We start from the raw sequence: 20,575 nt of genomic DNA, 5'->3' as shown, positions 1-20,575 counted from the left end.
TTTCAAAAGAGTGCCACGTACAAGTGGAGAAGGAAAAAAACAGAGTTATGCAAAATTTGTCTAAAGTTCCGACTTATTTTTTTGGCTTTCACTTTAATAAGAACGTGAATTTATGGGGTGAATTTATTCGACAATATGATTTAACTCAAAAAATAAATAAAAGCTAACGTGAATTAAGATTAAAGTTAAAGTGTTATTGTGGACCTTCACCCCTTTTAAAAAACCTTGTTAAACTTTGTGACATATTTACATTCTATGGAGGTCAGGTGCGAACGAACACCCAATAATTTTATCATACCATATTTCTTCAAACTGAAACAAAATTATCAAAGTATACTTACGCAAATACAGGGTGTCCCAATAAAATGTATACACTCTTTAAATGACCATAAAACAACATTTATCATAAGAAAGGCAAGTTTCATACATCAAAACACTGAACAAATACAGAAATCAGCTAATTATCGTAAGTGTTAAAATTATTGGCTACTGTGCTTCATGAACAGCTGAGAACGTTCACTGATTGAATCAAAGACTTTCCTAATCAGTTTAATTGGCATGTTGACACAACTTTCAGTGGTTGCTTTCAACTCATTCATTGTAGTTTGTTTTGTGGTGTGAACCCTGTGTTTAATATGCCTCCCACCTCCGCTCCAAAAGAGAGAAAAATCCAGAGGGCGGGTCAAATCCGGTGTGCGTGGACAGTATGCGATACTTCCTCTTCGTCCTAGCTATCTCTTTCGCAGGTGACTATCAAGATATGCTCTTACGTCATGATGATAGTGGGGAAGTGCTCCATACTGCTAGAAGTGCCATTCTTTATTCCTAAACATCTCTTGGGAACGTGGCATAGTGTATTCATGTAGCAAGTTGAAATAATTTTAAGAGTGTATACATTTTATTGAGACACCCTGTAGCTATGAAAGTCTTTGTTAAAGTTTGTGTCATATTTCGATGGAGTACAGGCGCGAACGCAGACCCAACAATTTTATTATACCATCCCTATTTAAGTTGAAACATACTTATCAAAGTATTCTTATGTACATCTATATCAAAAACCCTTGTAAACGTTTTTCATTTTCTATTTCCATACTTTGGGGGCCAGGCGCGAACGCAGACTTCACAATTTTTATGACCTACCGTTCTGCCAAATCAAACATACCCATTCCTGTGTTTTGATACATCTATCATTATATATAATCAGTTTTTTTAAAATAGTCAACCATATAGGAGCCTATTCGTGACCAGACACACACACAGACGTTCAGCTTTATATTATATATATATATACACACACACACACATAAGGGACTTTGTGTGTGAGAGTTTGTTCCATATAGACTTTGAAAACAGCTGGACCGATTTTTATAAAATTTCACAATTATACTTTGTGTGTCAAGGAGTGTTCTTAGATAGGTTTTGTATAAGAATGCCTTTGATATCAAAGATCAATTGAATATCAAAGATCAATTGAATATCAAAAAATCCAACTAAAAAGGAACCGACCAATTTTGAATAAAGTTAACACCTTATAAAGCCTAATATTACAAGTGCATCTGAGAAGTTTTATCACCACACAAGCAGAAAGACCCAATGTATAAAACCAACAGTAGGTTCTTTGATAAGATGGGTGCATTTGAAATGAAGGTTTCTGCTTAGAACACAATTGAACCATGATACTTGAATCTTACATTTTAAACTTAATTCAATATATATATAATGTTATAAAATCAACAGTAGGTTCTCTATAGTGCAATGTAGACTACAATGTATTGTGGACTAAGTCACTGTGAGAAGGCATGTGAAGTTTCCTCTTTGTGCACCACAATGGATCCCTAACTTAAATAAAGCTGCTGAGGATAGGCGCAAGCACAGAAAGGACAGATTATTAACCAGACACACCCAACCCCACCCCACCACCACTACCTTTATCTGCCCAAATTGCACAAGACAAATTGGGTCTAGGATTGGGCTCTATGCTCACCTGAGGACCCACAGAAGCCACAACGGAGGACAGTCTTACTCGGACACGAGTGACCGCCGATGATGATGATGATCCCTAACTAAAGGGGGTATCAATTTACAGGATTTTTGATGTATCATATTTTCTTTCCGTCACGGGTACATACATCAGATTTCACTTTATTTTTGTAATATAGTGGAATTCTGAACAAGGACCAAAAATGCTTCTAATAATTGAATATTTGTGAAATCAAAAAAAAACTAAGGAAAACTGAAAATTTTAAATCATTAAAAAAATGTGGTAAACATGACTGACTTCTTTTGATGTAAAACTGAACACACATTTGTTATTGTACAATATGACTTTCAAGAAACCACTGTATTAATAAAATTATATGATAAATCTCATTTGTCAATACCTTTTGCCTACATGTAACTTTAATCAATTTTTTTTAACATCCATAAAAAATAAAAATAAAAAATTACAAAAATACAGAAAAATCTTTGCTTTATCTAGTCATAACAAAATAAAAATATAATATTCCAAAAATCATAAATTGATCAACTTTTTTTTTTTTTTTTAATATACAAAATTATTTTTAAGCAATTAGTAATAATGAATCATAGCCATTACAAGACTGATTTTGATCTCTTTCTGGAGGGTATGTTGAGGGGGAGGTAATCAGTGAGGGATTTTAAAGAGACTTACCATCCTCATGTACTCATATATCTGATTTTCTTAGTTAAACAAGCAGAGCATGTGGGGTTCCCCTCCACGAGTAAATAATTTATTTTCACCTTGTGCAAAATTTTTTTTAAAATCTAAGGCATGGTTGAGAAAAGTACGAACAGACAAGCAGAAGTGAATTACTAGATTAAATCCCTCCTTTATCAAGGGACCAAAAAAAACTATTTGATCACTTCATTCCATGATGAGTATGTATATCAAAGATTTTTCTGTATTTTTGTTTTTAGTAAAGTTGAATTCTGGACAATCACAAAAAACTAATTTGAATTGTTTCTTTAAGCTCTCCATCCATACAACATTAAGTAAATACATAGAGCAAATTGTTATTGTTACTTCAAAGCTGATAAATGGTTTCTTTGTGAGAGGATATTCAGACAAAAGATTGTTAAAATGTCAGTCCGTAAAGAAAGAAGTAGGAAGGAGTAGAAAAAAAAAAAAAAAAAAAAACAAGTTGTACTGACTCACCTCAAACATACCGTCTGTCCATCCACCATGGCCATGCTGTAGCGACTGTACAATCTCAAGATCCAAGTCAACATTGACCTGGTCACCAATAGCTAAACCTCCCACTCCAGCGCGGGAGCCAGGCGAGTGTTCGCCAGTCATCCCTGAGTCAGAAACAAAAGGCAAAAAAAAGTTGAAGCAACTCTTAAAATAAATTGCACATAAGTTGCACATTTATGAAATACATTCAGTCATTTTATCAAATACCTTCAAGATTTGTTTAATTTCAATCTAAAGTTAATATGAAGTGCTGCTAAGTTTATAGTGAAACCATCAGATATATTTTAAAGAAATTAAATGTTTTTTTACAAGACATTTTAATTACAACAAATTTGAAGATTTTCAAATATTAATCTAACTATTAAAAGATGTTTATATGGTTCATTTATGCATTCAAAAGTTAAATTCCTTATTTATCTGAGAAATTTTGTATTTTTACCCTTTATGACCTGAATTATGATGTAGATGATTAAAAAATATTTAATTTTAGATGGCGGCATACTGAATGTAAGCAATCTAGAGGTATCTAGCATCTACCCAGATACTGAACTAATACGTACAAAGTGTGTTTGAATCAATTCCCACTTTATTTATGCTGTTATATTCATTTATTTACAACTGAATGAATTAGTTCAATTAGGTCATATAGAGTTAAAAAGACATTTGTTTTTAAATTGTATTTCAGTGATACGAGTAAAAAATTTCTGTAAATACTGTTTACATTTAATAAATGAATGCTTCAATAAAACCAGTTGCAGCCATTAATATTTGGTAGTTCATTTATGATGAAAAATATTTTCAAGATAAAAATAAATCCATAAAAAGTACCAAATGTTTGCAATGATAAAAAGGGGGGGGGGGGCATTTTGCAATATAAACAAAAATGACATTTATTGGATGGGTTCTACCAGTATTGCTTAATTTTTAATTTTTGAGCAATAATCGAGACTTCTTAGATGACTGTTTCATGTTAAAATAAGGGAAAAAAATGACTAACTTAACACTACTTGTGTCTCTAAGTAAATAAACACTTTAAAATAAGTTAAAACACAAGTTATTCACGTAGGTAGAATAGATTATCTTGCCTTGGTAACATTTGTTGTATGTTTATTTTTTTACCATTTTTCATTAGGTTATCTATACTGCAAAATGCCCTAAAAAGAAATGGCAATTAAAACAGCTTAGAAACTCACCAAGTAATGGCAAATGGTCTCTATAGAAAGAGCCGCCCTTTGCATCATTTATGACTTTTAAATCAGCCTAAGAATAAAAAGACACAAACATTTAAAGATCCATGACATAATTAAAAAAATATGGCAACATCATCTAGTTTCCACTAAATACAAAGTTTAAGAATGAAAATTCATTTTTTGTTGCTCATAAACAAAATACAAATTTTCTATCATGAAACAAAAATATTTTTGTGTTAATTGTTCCTTCTTCAAAATACTTTCTTTCCTTATGCAGGTAAATTTATTTATTCTTAGACAGGTAAATTTATTGTCCAGAGTGAAAAAAAAAAAAAAAAAAAAAAAGTCAATTTTCTGGTTCAAATTCCTTTTGGAGGAGGCTAATTTTACAATTGATGATCGTCAATCTTGCTAATACAAATGAGAATGGAATAAAAACAGTGCCTAGAAGAGGACGGGCAAATAAATAAGGATTAAAAAAAAAAAAAAAAAAAAAAAAAGAATCAGACAAACCATTCCTTCAAATCCAACTCTGTAGAGATTTTTAGCACCATTATCCCAAAGAACATAAGCAGCACTGCGTGGACTTGCTGCACTCCAATCCTGAAAGGAAAAATGAAAATATAAAAGCCATCAGATTAATAACAGATCTGCTGGGGTTTTTTTTGTTTTTGTTTTTTTTGCTGGAAGGAAAGGGTGGGAGTCATATTTGATTTAACATCAGCTGGCATTAATGGTTTGAAAAAATTGACCAGCAGATCGTTACTTTTTTTTTTTTTTTATTCAATTTTCACCCCAAACAAGGCACAGTGCCACTTTGAAGCAGGGGGCTACTATTAGGGAATTTTTCTATCAAGTCCATCCTTATCACTTCTGACATCAGTGTTCAAAGACAATAGTGCTTTTTCAGACAACCACTTAAACCTCATCGATGCAAGAAAAGATTACAGGGCGATTGTAAAAAAAAAAAAAAAAAAAAAAAAAAAAAAAAAAAAAAAAAAAAAAAAAAAAATACTATTAGAACAGTCAGTCACTCTTTATTACTGAAAAAAACCTGCCTGAAATCTTCATAGAAAAGTTCAAGCAGGTCTTCCATGGTTTAACTCTTATGGTATCTTAAACAGCAAACTCACTTGCCTCATGCTAATTTCGAATAGGAAACGGATTTTATGTCACACATTGACGGTTCATATTTAGAATGAAACTTTCACGGTTATGGATTGTTCATTGCTGTGAGGATTCTGTAGGAAGTACAATCTTGCCAAATTGAGCGAACCTTTTTGAGGATCTAAGTTTTTATTTTATTTTAAAAAGTAAAACTCTTATTCACCCCAAACAAGGCACAATGTCTCTTGGATGTAAGGAGTTACTAGATGGGACCATGTTTACAGGGACACTTTACAGGGAATTGAGCCAGGAGATGTCTTCACATTACATTTAAACTTCTGCATGTCAATACAGCCAGGGAGCAGGAGACTGAGGGAATTCCAAAATCTAGTAGTTCGATGGAAGAAATTATTAGAGTAGAAAGCTTTCTAGCATCACGGGATCTCAACAATGAGGAGGTGGGATTTTGCTGCTTGCTGGTTTAGTCAGAGGCATTTAAATCGAGGCGTTTGTTTGAGCACATTCTATTCCAAATACTTGTAAAACAGACACAGGGATACAACATTGTGGCAATGGGACAGGGGTTGGAGTTTGGCTGATAGTGTATGATCTTAATTGTCTGTATTTTTGAGATGAGGTGTTTTCATTGATTGAGATTGTCGGACTGACTTCCTCATCTTGGTTGTTATTGTCACAACGTTTCGGCAGTTTTGCCCTCCAGCCTTCGTCAGGTGTTTTGTATCGAACTGGGTAACCGTTTGTTAGGAGTCTCGAACCCAACCCTTTATTATTATTATGGGGGTACCGTGTTCGGACTCCAGCTAGGCTTTGGGACATAGAAGCTGATTCTCTGTTTTGAAGGTTACTTTTTCACTGCCTTCATTCAGGATTGAACTCAGCACCTTTGGGTAACTGTAAACTTTGATATGTCTAGGACCACTCGGCCAAATGTCACTAGGACAATTCTTAGTTGGTTTTTGTTAATGTTAAACCTATGTTGTTATGCAAGGTTTTCTCTTTCTATAAGAGGTGTCCAAATTGCATTCAGCTCTATGCTTGGTTTGCTCAGTAGGTTGTTATGTCCGAGCATGGGAGCTGTTTCTTTAAGTTTTCTCACTTTCCAGTGGGTCTCCCTGTTTATTATTTTTACTTCATCCCATAGGGGGCGATGGTCCCCCCTCTCCATCCAGACATGGTTGGCTATACCCGATTTTTCCGTCTCCCTTTAGTTACCGCTTTTCACCTTGTAAACCTTTCTGCAACTGCATGGGATGGAGTATATGCAGTTTTTGGTCATGTTCTCCTCAATGCGGGGCTTCACTCATACCAGGTGTCGTCTGAGTGTTGACTCGCTCTTGAATACCGTCCTGAGACTCCTAACAAACAGTTACCCAGTTCGATACAAAACACCTGATGAAGGCCGGAGGGCAAAACGGCCGAAACGTTGTGACAATAACAACCAAGATGAGGAAGTCAGTCCGACAATCTCAATCAGTGTATGATCTATTAGACTGTCTAAAAATGAAACTAATGGTAGATGTACCAGCCCAGATACGGCAACAATATTCCATGCATGAGTGAATGGTGGCTTTGTAAAGATACAAGATATTCTCGGGTTTTAATAATTTTCTAGTACAGTAAGGGGAGCCCCATCTTTGTAGCAGCCTTAATGTTTTTAATATATTTGTTACAATTTTTGTCGTCTGTTGCCAACATATCTTTCTTGTGCCATATAGATACATCAGAGAATATCATATTCCTGTTGCTATAGCTGCCATAATAGTAGATATTTGACAGTCTTCTGCCAATACAGAGTTGATTCCGGTTATCATCATGCTCTTGCATCTATCGTTAACTCCAAATCAGAATCATGTATGAGAATGTTGTCATATCTGGGTTAGTGCACCAACCATTAGTTCCCCTCTTGAACCAGGTGCAAAAAAAAAAAATCTTTAACAGGTGCCACATTGTCTACCAAGCTCCAGTCCGTCTCCTCAATGTAAATGCTAACCAACATGACTAACAAGAAACTCTTGCAGCACAATTCCCACTTAAGATGTCTCCTAATGTCTCAGTGGCAATATGTCTTGTTCGGAGTGAATAAAAGTCAAGACTTAGCAAGAAATAGTCTATTATTATCTTTTTAATTTTTATTTTAATATCTTAAGCAAAAAATGATAAACCAATTTTTTTTTTTTTAATAGATAGTTGTCTGCATTAAATCATTTTCAAAAAGATGTAGAATGTGTACAAACTTTATTCAAAAAAAATTATTTTTAATGTGCAATAATGTTAGATAATAGCAAGGTTAAAAGTGCTAATTATCTATTGATAAGTGGACCTTGCTAGGCTAAGAATAGAAATATTGTTTTGGTAAAATAAGTTTAGCTACAAGTTAATTGTGTAAATAGTTAAGTGATATGTTTATAGATTTAGTTATACTAAGCTATAAACATAATTTAGAAATCCAAAACAATAATTGATAAATGACATTGTTCACGTCACATTTAGATAGAGGTCCTTTAATCGGCTTCGTTATCGGAACTGACAGGTCAAAAAAAGATCAGAGCTGAGAGTTTGGGTTTTGTTGCCAAGATGTGCGGACATGCTCCAAGAAAGGCTGGGAAGTGAGGCTAGAAAGACAAGCATGTAGTCGCAGCATACTCCTAGTGGAACACAGGGACATGTAAAAGAAATTTATAAAATATAAAGTTGTCCTGTGTTTCACAAAGAAAGTCAGGTATGTCTCAATTGTCTTATTAATGTTAGTAAAATGGACATTCATCACAGATCCCATCAGCAGGAAGACAAAGGGACAGAAAGGTATGAAGCATAATTCTTCCATGTATATCATCTTCCGTCATGTAACATAAGAGCTTAAAATTTGTAGGTGAAATTAGTGACATCGTTAACTAACCTCCTCAGTTTGTGAACGCATCATAATACATTATGTACAAAAGTATTTATGTATTGAAAGATATTTTAAATCCTGGAAATCTTTTTGTTTTTTAATAGGCATGCCTAATTTTGCCATTTTTTTTATCCAGTTTTAAAGAAACACCATTTTAAATTCACCCTTACACACATTGAAAAGAAACACAAAAATATACATGAAAAGAAATAACAACAAAGTATTATGAAAATATGCTCTCAAACCAAAATGGAAGAATATTTTCCGACTGATTACTAGACTAATTTTAAAAGTTTATGAAATAACTTAAAAGTAACTCTCTTTCTCAAATACATGTTAGCACACAACTTTGGTTTTTTCTTAGAATTGTTGATAAAAAAAAAAAAATATATACTTTAAAAGAAAATTATTTTTTTCACAAATATACAATCCATAAAAAGAAAACATCAAAAATATTGTCTTTGAAATCCTCAGAAAAGATTGTTGGTGCTACAAATGTAGCATAAAACAAAGGGAAACAAAAAAAAAAAAAAAAAACATTTAAATTATCTTATTGAAACATGATTAAATCCTTTAATGGACTCTTTATCATGGCATTCACCATGGGTTAGTTGTGCTGGCTCTTTCCAACAAGTTCAACACGTCCCGACTTTAATGGACTAATATATATTTTTTATTGGAATCATTTGCGATGAGTAATTTGTATATTTGTTTATGGACTGTTATCCTTATCTTCATAATAGTTGTTTCACCACGTTTTGGTGAACTATTCCTCCCGCCTTCTTCAGGTGGTTAACCACAATGAGATAGGAATCCCATGTCTTAACTGTATCTCCAGTAATTACTGCCTTCCATAGTTGTTTCACCACGGTTTGGCAAACTAATTCTCTGGCCTGCTTTGGGTAGGACTGAAACCGATAACTCCAGACAATACTCACCTGGAACCGCATTCAACGCCTCTACCCACTGCACCATGGGCATCCTACCCAAAGCAGGCCAGAGGATTAGTCAACCAAAATATGGTGAGACAGCCACAATTATGGAAGGCAGTAATTACTGGAGATACAGTTAAGAGACTCAACATTCCTATCCCATCAAAGTTAAAACCCTAAAGAAGGCCAGAGGAATAATTGGTTGAAATGTGGTGAAACGACAACTACGAAGATGAGGATAACAAAAGTCCGCAAATAATGAACTTGGCAAAAACATTTGAACCAAGAATTGAAATCTGACAAAATCTGTATAGAGATCACATCTGATGAATCTGCTCTAGTTGATCAGAAAAAAATAAATTTTAATATCAGCCATATGGGATTTCAAAGATGACAAAACGATTTCATTCTTACATCATGAAAGATTAACCTTGGATTACCTTTTACAAAAATTTATGACATCTATAAATTCTCCATCCCAAATATATATAACTTACTTGCATCTATTGAAATATAATTTTCCTGTATTTATATCATCTTCAGTCAAATTGCACCAAAATATAATTGGACATTGTCTATAGAGACTTTAATATATGAATATAGGTATATTATTTTGGAATTCATTAAACATCAAAAGCTAAGTAATTCCTTATTTCATTTTCTTATATTCTGGTTAATTGTGCTTTGTCAGAGATAGATAAATATCAAGCTCAAATCCTCCTCACCTACATTTTTTCGTCTTTGGTTTCTTGTATTTTTAAGATACATATTTTTTTCCTGCATCGGCTTTTTCATTGCACATAAGCTTGCATTCAGAATTCCAGTGGATTCCAGGATAGAATACAATTTTTTTTATTTTCAATCAATTTTGGAAATTCACGTTTGTATAATGCAGATCTGTTGCTTTATAAAAGTCTCTATAAAAAGAAAACTTACCTGGATTTCTGTCACCTTTCCCCTTCGACAACTGCCTCCATCCTGGTCTTCCCACTGCCAATCTACACCTCGTATTACTCGGGCACCAGGGAAAATGCCACGGGAGTTGACTTTCTTGCTTTTTCTGCGTGGTTCAAGCAACACTCTGAAAGGAAAACAAAAAAAAACTTTGCATCAATAGCAAGTAGATTCCAAAAAGATCAAAAGAAACCAGGGCCAGCTGACTCCCCAGAAAGGAGGTTGAGCAAGTTTCTCTCATCATTTCAACGAGCAATGAAGACAAGATGTCTACCAAATTTATTTTCAGGTGGATTGAAACTTAGGAAGAAGATGCATCAAATAAAATTAAATTGGCCAGAACAAGAACAGACACGACCGAAGTGAAATTTTTTTTTTTTTTTTTTTTTTTTTTTACTTGGAGACATTAAAGCAAACAAGCTTCAATGTTGTGGTCCAAAAGTTAAAAGATGCAAGCTGACACATAACCAAGTCTTGCACTATCAGCAATTCCACAATATGTGACAAAATATAACTGAAAAATAAACCATACCAGAAATAGAGTATGACTGCAAACAGGCATATGTTCTCTTAAATGTGAAAACCTGTTGCTTACCAAAGAAGTTGAGAAAAAAAAAAAGACACCAGATTAATTTTATTTATTGCAGACTATTATCCTCATCTTTGCTTAGGAGGATAATAGTCCACAATTAAAATTAATAAATAATACTTATCTCAATAATGAATTCCAATGAAATAATAGACACCAGATTGTTTTTCCATACTTAAACACACACATACATATTCATTCATGAAAACGCTCACAAGAGAGATTATAGGCTTGACATTTTTTATACAAGCTTGAAAAATAGAGGCATCCGAAGAGACCATTAAGAAACTCGATAACAAAGATGATTCAGTCAGTTATAATTTCAACAAATTTTATGTCTTAGCATCAGCTTTTGTAATAAATGCGGCAGACAAAGGAGATTTCTTCTTTGCATGAACTGGAACAACAACGTCTAACATTAAGCGGACAGTGATCAAAACATAGGCATAAAAATTAAAACATTGGATGCAAACAACATCAAACAAAAGTCATGATAAACACTGATGGCGAAATAAATAAAATATGACATATTTGTCAAGATGAATATTTGGAAATAAAACCATCATATCTTTTTAATCAGTTTCACATTGAGAAAGACATATCCAATATGTACCATAGTAATGATATGAAGATGCATAGAAATAAGTGACCATGGTTGGCGTGTGTTTGCTGTAGGGAAGCAGTGGCCCATGAACCTGGAACCCTTCAGATACAAGAATGCAATTATGCAAATCTCGGTGCTGTTGGGAGTCTAGGGTAGCAGAATAAAAGACAAATTTTTTGCTTGACAAATGTTTGTGCTTACAAACGAGTTCAAAAACAATTTTATTGTTGCTTCATCAGTAATTCAACTCAAATGAGTGTTTTTTTTAACTCTAAATAATTCATGTGACAGAAGGAGTGTACCATGCACCAGGAGTCACATAAATTATAATTTTTCATGCATCAAGAAAAATCGACAAAATTCAGACTGATAATCGCAGATATAATCACAATCACTTGTCTATATAAGGAAAAAATAAAAGCCAAAGATAAATTTCACACAAAGGTATTTTAGGTGTCTGCGAGTGTTCTTATGTAGATTTTGTATCTGAATGTCCGATACAAAATCTATCGAAAAAATCTGATTAAACAAACTAATATCACAAGTGCATTGGAGAAGTTTTATCACAGCACAAGCAGAAAGGCCCAGCTGATAAAATCATCTGCAGATTCTTTTATGAGACAGATGCGTTCGAAATGAAAGTTCTTATTAGAACACAATTGAAACATGATACTTTACTTCTGCATTTTAAACTTTATGCAAAATCATTATTTACAGATAATTTTATAAACTCAACAATTTCTCTACAGTGCAGTAAACTACAATGTATTGTGGACCAAATCATAGCAAAATTAAATAATGAACATGACAGTGCATTTGAGCACATCACTAGGACTGTGATTGAAATATCTCAATCCATACAATACAATTTACTAGTTTTAAAAATTTGGAAATTTACACATTTAATTTATAATTCATAACACCGCCTTCTGCTGACTTTGATCATGGCTCTGGTCTCGAAAAGAAATAAAGCTGAACACCAAAGTCGGACTCTACCAGGCCCTTGATTGCACCATTCTCCTTCATGATTGTGGCAACTGGCCTATGCAGGCAAATGACCTACACAAACTGGAAGTATTCAATCATCACCACCGACACTACATCCCACGTGTGTCCACTAGCAACAGTTTATCTCTAACTACAATTTGGACTTGCTGCAAAATCTACTTCTCGAAAAATCTCTCCTTGCCAGGCGCCTTCATTGGTTTGGCCACACCCTTCGATGACACCCAGGTGACTACATCCGTGAAATCAATCCAGCAGCACCACCAGACTGGAAGAAACATTGTGGTAGGCAACTCAAAACTTGGTTCAGGATAGTGCAGTAGGATGCTGAACTAAGTCTAGGCCCTCACTGTCACTGGGTTCATTGCTGGATAAGCAAATAACTTGCACTAATAATGGAAGCAGCTTTGGATCGTTATGCCTGGTCAGCCAGTGTTCAAGACATGTTGAACTTGGAAATAACCAGCCCAACTGACTCGGGGTGAATGCTACCACCATGACAAAAAAAAAAAAAAAAAAAAAAATCAGACATCAAAATCAGAAAAAGTACAATTTTAAATAAGAGTACCAAGTTTCAGAAAAATAGTTTAAAAATAAATGGAGAAAGAACTGAATTTCTTGAAATGATGAAGTCCATAATTTGGCTCACTTTTTTTTTTTTTTTTTCAAAGGATTACTAAAAAAAATGTCTGATGAAAAACACAAACTTTGACACTTCAAATTCTTATAACTTTTGAACCACTGATGATATTTACAACATTCAGTTTTTAACAACTTTTACACAACTCTTATTCACAAAAATTATTAAAATTAGTTCATGAAAAAAAACAAAAAAAAAACTTAGCATTAGTTCTTGGATTAGTAAATGTAGAAAAATTGAGGTAGCAGGTTCAGTTTACCGAGGAAAGCCATGGAAAACAGAGGAAATAATAAGGGTGGAGTTGAGAGAAAGAGGGATAAATAAAGATCTGGCCAGAGATAGTTTGCAAGACAATTTCTAAATATCATTTACAGCCTAACTCAAGTCAAAATAAATAGTTCATGTCTAATAATATGATAGTGATGATGCCGATGACAGATTTCTTCATATTTCAAAAAAAGCAATTTCTTTGTGTGGGGAGAGGAGAAATGATTACTGCTTCATAGTTAATCTTTGACACCCCCCCTTTTTTTTTTTTTAATTTTTTTTTTCTTTGTATTACCTTTGATATTGAAATTTACTTGGAAGTACAAACAGGAATTTGGAAACTTAAAACTATTTACATCCAACATGTGCATATATAGCCATTCAAGTTCAACTTGGTTCACTTATTATGTAAATGACAAAATGAAAACGTAATACATTTCTGAATGTTTTTGATGAAGATTAATTATTTCCATTACTCTCCTTCATAAAGAACCCGTGGAAAAATTACTCTCCTTCATAAAGAACCCGTGGAAAAATTACTCTTCTTCATAAAGAACCCGTGGAAAAATTACTCTCCTTCATAAAGAACCCGTGGAAAAATTACTCTCCTTCATAAAGAACCCGTGGAAAAATTACTCTCCTTCATAAAGAACCCGTGGAAAAATTACTCTTCTTCATAAAGAACCCGTGGAAAAATTACTCTTCTTCATAAAGAACCCGTGGAAAAATTACTCTTCTTCATAAAGAACCCGTGGAAAAATTACTCTTCTTCATAAAGAACCCGTGGAAAAATTACTCTTCTTCATAAAGAACCCGTGGAAAAATTCAGTTATCAGTTACACTCTCTGGAGATTGAAGCTCAATTCAAGTTCAACAAGATACCCCTCCTTGCCAATCTTTCACGAAAAACACCTGTCTAGCTAAAATCACTGTCAGTAATTTTCCCTAATCTTAATCTGAGCCTAAATCAAAACGTAGATTCCATAAACAAAGCTTCTTTCTTAGAAGTGCACGCCTGTGGAACTCTCTTCCATTTGCCGGTTTCCCACCTGACTACAACTTAGATGTCTTCAAGTCCAACATAAACAAGTTCCTGAAGAACCGCCCCCTTAAGTAAAACACTTTATCAGATCTCCATTACTAACGATTACTATGATATTGTCCCATTGATTACTGTACACACAATAACCCTTATCCCCGAGTGGCCTCCGGGCCTTGACAAGTGGTGAAAAAAAAAAAAAAAAAAAAAAAAAAACACCTGAAAAGGGTTGGAGGTTACATCAACAGAAAGTTATGTGAATAACACTCAAGATGAGGACAATAATGTAAATAATCGAAATAATATAATGCAATTTAATTATCTTTTAATCATTTGTTGTTAAGTCATCAAGAAAAAAAATGGTTTAACTTTATTGCCAGTAAAGGAATTCAGAGTAACAAAACATTCAAAAATATAAAAGTAAAATACCAAATAATTAAAATGACAACAGTTCTCATCAAATTACTTTTAAAGTTAAGCAATGTCAAGCCTGGTCAGTAGCATTTGGGAATACCAAGCACTGTAAGTGGGAAAATCATGACATTTCTTTGTTAAAACTAAAAAAAACTAACATTAAAATCATTTTGTCAGAGATACACATCCGTCTGGAGGATAGTTGTGAATTTAATATTCTCTAGAAACTCCCTCCTTTGAAGGAAGCTGGCTCTACCACACTAGAACAGGTGTGTTTGCAAAAATATGAAAATATTTCACTTGCTAAGAAATATAAATATATCTTCATTATAACTTGCCTGTCATCGATGACAACATTAACATTTGAATATAAATATTGTTCAAGTAGCTTTGCATTTTAAAGTTGCTAAAAAAAAAAAATTAAGGCATACTTTAGTTAAAAAAATAAAATAACAGACATCTGGTCAATGCTAGAAAAGTACAACTTCTGTAAAACAGCTTTTCAATCGCATGATGTACGACAACAGGATTTCAAAATAAAATTTAATCCTATTTTCATTTTTAAAAGAAACCACATGCATTGATCAACAATGGCTATAAAAAGAGCAAAGGAATTTTTTTTCTTTACACTTCACCTTTTGGTCAAACACACAGAATACATGAAAAGCTATGAAGATGATTTCTGGGGTCATACAAAGAAAAACTATCTCATGTAGAGTAGAATTCCAGATTTTGGATGTTGTGTGAGAATTTGTCCCCTTGTTTCATGTGAACTAATGGAAAGAGATTCACTGGATTATAATTGCCAATCAAATCTTTACAAATAATTGTTTTTTATTTTTTTGCCTAGAAAGTTCTCTCTGCAAATTAGTGCTTTTTGTAAAAACAGATGTTTGATATCACTAAATTTGTAGAGCAATTAAATGTGAAAATTTGATTTATATAAAACTAGCGGGGGTACCCGGTGGTGCCCAGGTGCGTCAAGTAAGAAAAAAAAAAAAAAAAACATACCTTTCACTTCCGGGGATGGTAATTCGATAGAAACGGTGCCGCATGTTATGTTTGTCTGCATGATAACAAACCGAGCAGAGATCGTAATTCGAGCATTCGGCACACTTCCAACGGATGCCAAAAATTGGCTGCTGTCGACACGTATCACACATGGTGCCATCATGCTTGATACCTGAAGCAAACAAATTTTTTTAATGTTTACAAACAAAAAATGCAAAGAAATAATTTATAAAAAGTAAAAATATAAAATTTATCAAATAAAATGAAACTATTAATCAAGTTTTAGTTATTGTCAACTGAATGAACAAGTTGAGAAAAAGAAAGTAAAAAAAGAAAAGAAAAAAAAGAAAAAAAAGAAAAAAAAAGAAAAGAAAAAGGAAAAAAAAGAAATGAAAAAAAAGAAAAAAAAGAAAAAGAAAAAAAAAGAAAACAAAAAAAAAAGAAAACAAAAAAACAGAAAAAAAAAAGAAAAAAAAAAAGAAAAAAAAAGAAAAAAAAAGAAAAAAAAAAAGAAAAAAAAGAAGGTGAGTGTGGGGAATAAGGATATTTTTTAACTAAATTTTTTTGGTCTCTGAAAATTTGTCATAAGGTTTGAAAATTTGTGATAATTTGTATTTTTTGAACTACTGTTCTCATCTTTAGTTTTTTTTTTCACAACATTTCAACTGATGTAAGCTCCAGCCTTCTTTATACTTATCTTGAAGTGCTCAGAAATCTGCATGGAATTTTAAACAGAATCCTTTATTCAACCCACGAGAGTAGCTATCATTCCATCAGCCATGACAGGGTAGAAGTCTTAAGTAATTTGCAATTGTATTCTTAGTATCACCTGCATTGAGGATTGAACCTTTAACCTCTAGAAGAGTTTCACTCAGAGTACTTTATCTGTTACGCCACAGGCAAAACACACTTCTAGAAGTTCAAAGGTCTGAAACTTTATGAAAATCACACGAAAACAGTAGTCAAAATAATAGAAAACTTTTTTTTTTATCTGCTATTTTATGATTAAGAAACAAAATAAAAAAAAAATGTATAAAGTCATTGTAATCTAATATGGCGGCAGAACTAAACTATGTTAACTATTATTCCAATCTCAAATACAAGAAGACTAAGCCATAAGGTGTCAGTCGGTATCCAGTGAACCAATCTAGGTTGTTTGTCGTAGCCGACCAACAACCCACCTATTGTATGCTTTGCAATACATATTACTTCATTTTGGCGTTCTGTTTTTCTTTGCAACCCTTAACAGGGCTATAACAGTGGTAACGTCGGATTTGAAACTCAAAAATCACTCAAATTTAAAATACCCCTAACATTCAAAAGAACTCACAACGGAAAGCTGAATTAAACCAAGCAAGTGTTCAGAAAACACTGATGAAAGAAAAACAGGAACTCGCGAAAACCAAATAAGTGCGTAGTTTGAATTGCAAACTTGTGGAAAGTAAAAATATTTCTGTTAAAAATGTTTTGGATTAGTAATGAGGGTATGACCCAAATGATTTCAACGATTTTATTTATAAATTATGGTTAGGACAATCAACCAATGGGAAGCCTCCAACCTTAATATAAAAATATCGAATTTTGGATTTAAGTCAGTTCGTTGACAACCTCCGTCTTGAAACGACAGAATTGTGACTGAATTGATTTTTTGCTGCCATCTTTGTTATTAAGAATTACTCAACACTCGAGATCATAACTGCATTGATTCTTCGATTCGATTTACTATCATCATTGTTCAACAGAATGACTCAACACCTAATAATTTCTATTTTCTCTTCTCTTGGTACTGTCACATCTTGGCACACCCGTAAATACAAAAGAGAAATACAAATTATTTGTTTATATGTACATATGGTTTTCAGACTTTTTCCCTTCAGTCAACATTTTCTTTGGTGTTATGAAAAGACATTTGTTTTGAAGGAATATTGAATATTTCTCGTGACATTTTTTTTCTCTCTATGTGAAAAGACATTCGCTTGGAATTTAAAACTATGATCAACATTTATTTGCAAAGTTATTAAAGGAAACAAATTACTGTTCCCTTTCCCCCAGTTGTTCTAAAAATACTACAATCTGGTTAATCCAAACACTATTTTGCTAATTTCAGTAAATTCAGTATTTTACCTATCATACAAAAATGGATGCTTTACAAAGTACATTGGAACAATTATTAAAACTGCAAATAAAACAACTTCAACAATTATTGAACACCAGAAATGCTCAGATGAAAGACAACAGTGCATGGAAGAGCTGCTTATACAAATCATTAAAAAATAACGAGTCCACTGATAATACCACATTTTCATAAAACTCAATAAGGAATGCAATTGACAATGTCTGCTATGGACCTAAAGAAGGTAAATCATTTGAAGTTTCTTTTCGTCAGTATGACATTTTTTTAGTATTAACTGCAAACAGCATTTTTGGCATAAAAAGGTTTGTTTACTATTAAACTAGAGACGGTCGAGCATAAGTTTGTGGATTTTATTTTACCACATAAAACGTCAGAATTATCTTACGTCGAAATGGTAGAACTGCTTACAGAACTATTTAGCCCGAAAATCTCTTTATTCCATAAGCGTTGGTCATGTCTGAATTTGCAGAAGAATGATGAAGATGATTTCGCAAAGTATGCAACCATGGTAAATAAACATTGCGACGAATTCAAACTTGGAGTGTAGTACTTACCAACACAACAAACGCCCCCGTGTTTGTGCCTTGTATAGGCATGCGCCACAACAAAACTTGGGTTTTTATAAGCGGAAGTCTCGAGGTTGTCAGGAATCTACAGGCGCATGCGCAAGAGAAGGGATTGAGATAGTGGTATAAAGGCAGGTCGAGTGAGAAGGTTGGGGTTGTTGTTGTTGTTGTCATTGGACGTTACAGTGACGCGTGCGTTAGCAGGTGATTAAGAGGCGGTTTATTTTTGTGTGTCAAGTCGCGCACCTCGGTGAAGGTCATATGGAAACCTTAGTGCAGACAATTTTAAATGTTTAGTATTTGCATAAGGACTGACTTCTGGTAGAGGTGCGGAAATAAGGAGATGTGTCCTAACAAAATCAGAAAATGAATCAAACCTAACCCTACAAAAGTTAACGGAAGATTGCCAGAAAATAGAAATTATTAAAAAAGATTTGATGGATATCGAAGCTGAAGTCGCGCAGATAAAAAGTAGACAGACAATTTAAAAAACTTGTAAAAAATAAAACAAGTTAGGAAAAAAGAACACTCATATCGACACATAGCTGAGAAAGAATTTGAAGAAGGAAAAATCCTGTCTCCGTGTAATCGATGTGGCAATTTGCATGGGTCCATATTTATCCAAAAAATGTTTTTATATTTAAAAAAAAGACACAAACTACTTATTGCAGAAATAAAATCAAATACAAAACTCGAGTGTGTTTGGTGGAGACTGAAAATAAAGAAAATATGTGACTATAAAAATTCACGATAAAGACAAAAATGCAACATGATCAGAGTTCAGACCAGTCGATAGTAAATTTAAATATCTGGAAGAAATTGAGTAAATCTACAATGCTGAGAACACGAAAAACAGCAAAGGTCGTTAACGTTAAATAAATTAACTTTGGTGAATTTTTAGCAAACATCACATTATTGAGAAAGACAAAAAAAATTAAAAGCTTATGTATTAAGGAATATCACAAACTTACTGGGCTTGGACTGGATTTGTGAATTGAAATTATGGAACCAGCCAATCAATAATTTTTGCAAAACAAAAATAGAAAGTACAACAGATGCCCATGCCTGTAAAAACAAATTTTTATTGTTCTAAGCCATGAAAAACCAAACAGAAGGCATAAACAAACTGATACTGTTGTAGACCAAACAAAAGTAGCTCCTCACTAACAAGAACAGTGCCTAACCACAAACCAAGAGACCAAAATCAAGCAGGGTACTCTATTGCTAGTCCTGAAATGATGACACCCTCATCAACTGACCCAGTTGTAAATGTCTATGCGACTGCAGATGATTCTTCACCGGATACAAAAATTCTACCTACATCACAACAGGTACCAGTCACAACACTATTTTTCCCATATTGGAACATTATTTACCGAGAGTCAACGTCACTCAAAAATATTAAGTGCAGCAAAATAATAGCACTCAAACTGTTTTCCACAATATGGAAAAACTACCGGATCGTTTTACCCAGCGTCTTTTCATAATAGACAGGTCATCAGATTAACAACACGAGTGGAACAATATCGCTCCTTGTCTGATGGAATATTACAATCAGGGTTCTAGGCGAGATTTATTGATCCATAATTACTTGTGGCAGAGTCACATGGGGGTTGGAGGGATGCAACTCTTTTTGTGGTACTTGTAAGTTTTGGATACATAAATGCAGTGGAATTGCTAGTTGTCCAAGAAAATGTATTGAAATAATTAAATTAATAGTAAAAAATTGTTGTCTTCTGTTCTTAGACATGTGACAGCCAAGAATATGTCACCTTATATGACAAATCAGCAAAAGAACGACTAAGAAAGTCTTCTACTTCCATCGATGTTCCTATTATTACATGTATTAATCGCGAGAATTTAATATTTTTTTATTAAATTCTCACGATTAATACATGAGAAAACTGTAAAAAAACACATTTTTCTTGTAGGTCTTAAGAAATAATTTTGCCCTGAACAATGAATCCCAAGAAGTAGAGACTATCGAAACCATCTATG

The 20,575-nt window shown here is 33.4% G+C and overlaps 1 protein-coding gene across 4 annotated transcripts in view; it reads right to left on the bottom strand.

Moving 5' to 3' along the window:
• The window catches only part of LOC145260540 (E3 ubiquitin-protein ligase MIB1-like), a 265,361-nt gene that overhangs the window by 215,037 nt on the left and 29,749 nt on the right, over positions 1-20,575 (bottom strand). For 2 of the 4 annotated variants that reach the window (XM_080118767.1, XM_080118786.1), the window contains exons 2-6: positions 15,878-16,049; positions 10,291-10,435; positions 4,918-5,007; positions 4,408-4,474; positions 3,176-3,318 (exon numbers count right to left, since the gene is read on the bottom strand). In XM_080118767.1, coding sequence (XP_079974893.1) covers positions 3,176-3,318; positions 4,408-4,474; positions 4,918-5,007; positions 10,291-10,435; positions 15,878-16,049 — 617 coding nt within the window. Of the gene's footprint in view, positions 1-3,175; positions 3,327-4,407; positions 4,475-4,917; positions 5,008-10,290; positions 10,436-15,877; positions 16,050-20,575 lie in introns of all 4 variants that reach the window. The other 2 variants (XM_080118757.1, XM_080118776.1) reach the window with 1 other exon arrangement.

This window comes from Euprymna scolopes, chromosome 3 (assembly GCF_053919585.1).
Source record: "Euprymna scolopes isolate OS-2025 chromosome 3, ASM5391958v1, whole genome shotgun sequence".
Lineage (NCBI taxonomy): Eukaryota > Metazoa > Mollusca > Cephalopoda > Sepiida > Sepiolidae > Euprymna > Euprymna scolopes.
This window is presented reverse-complemented; position numbering and strand designations above follow the sequence as displayed.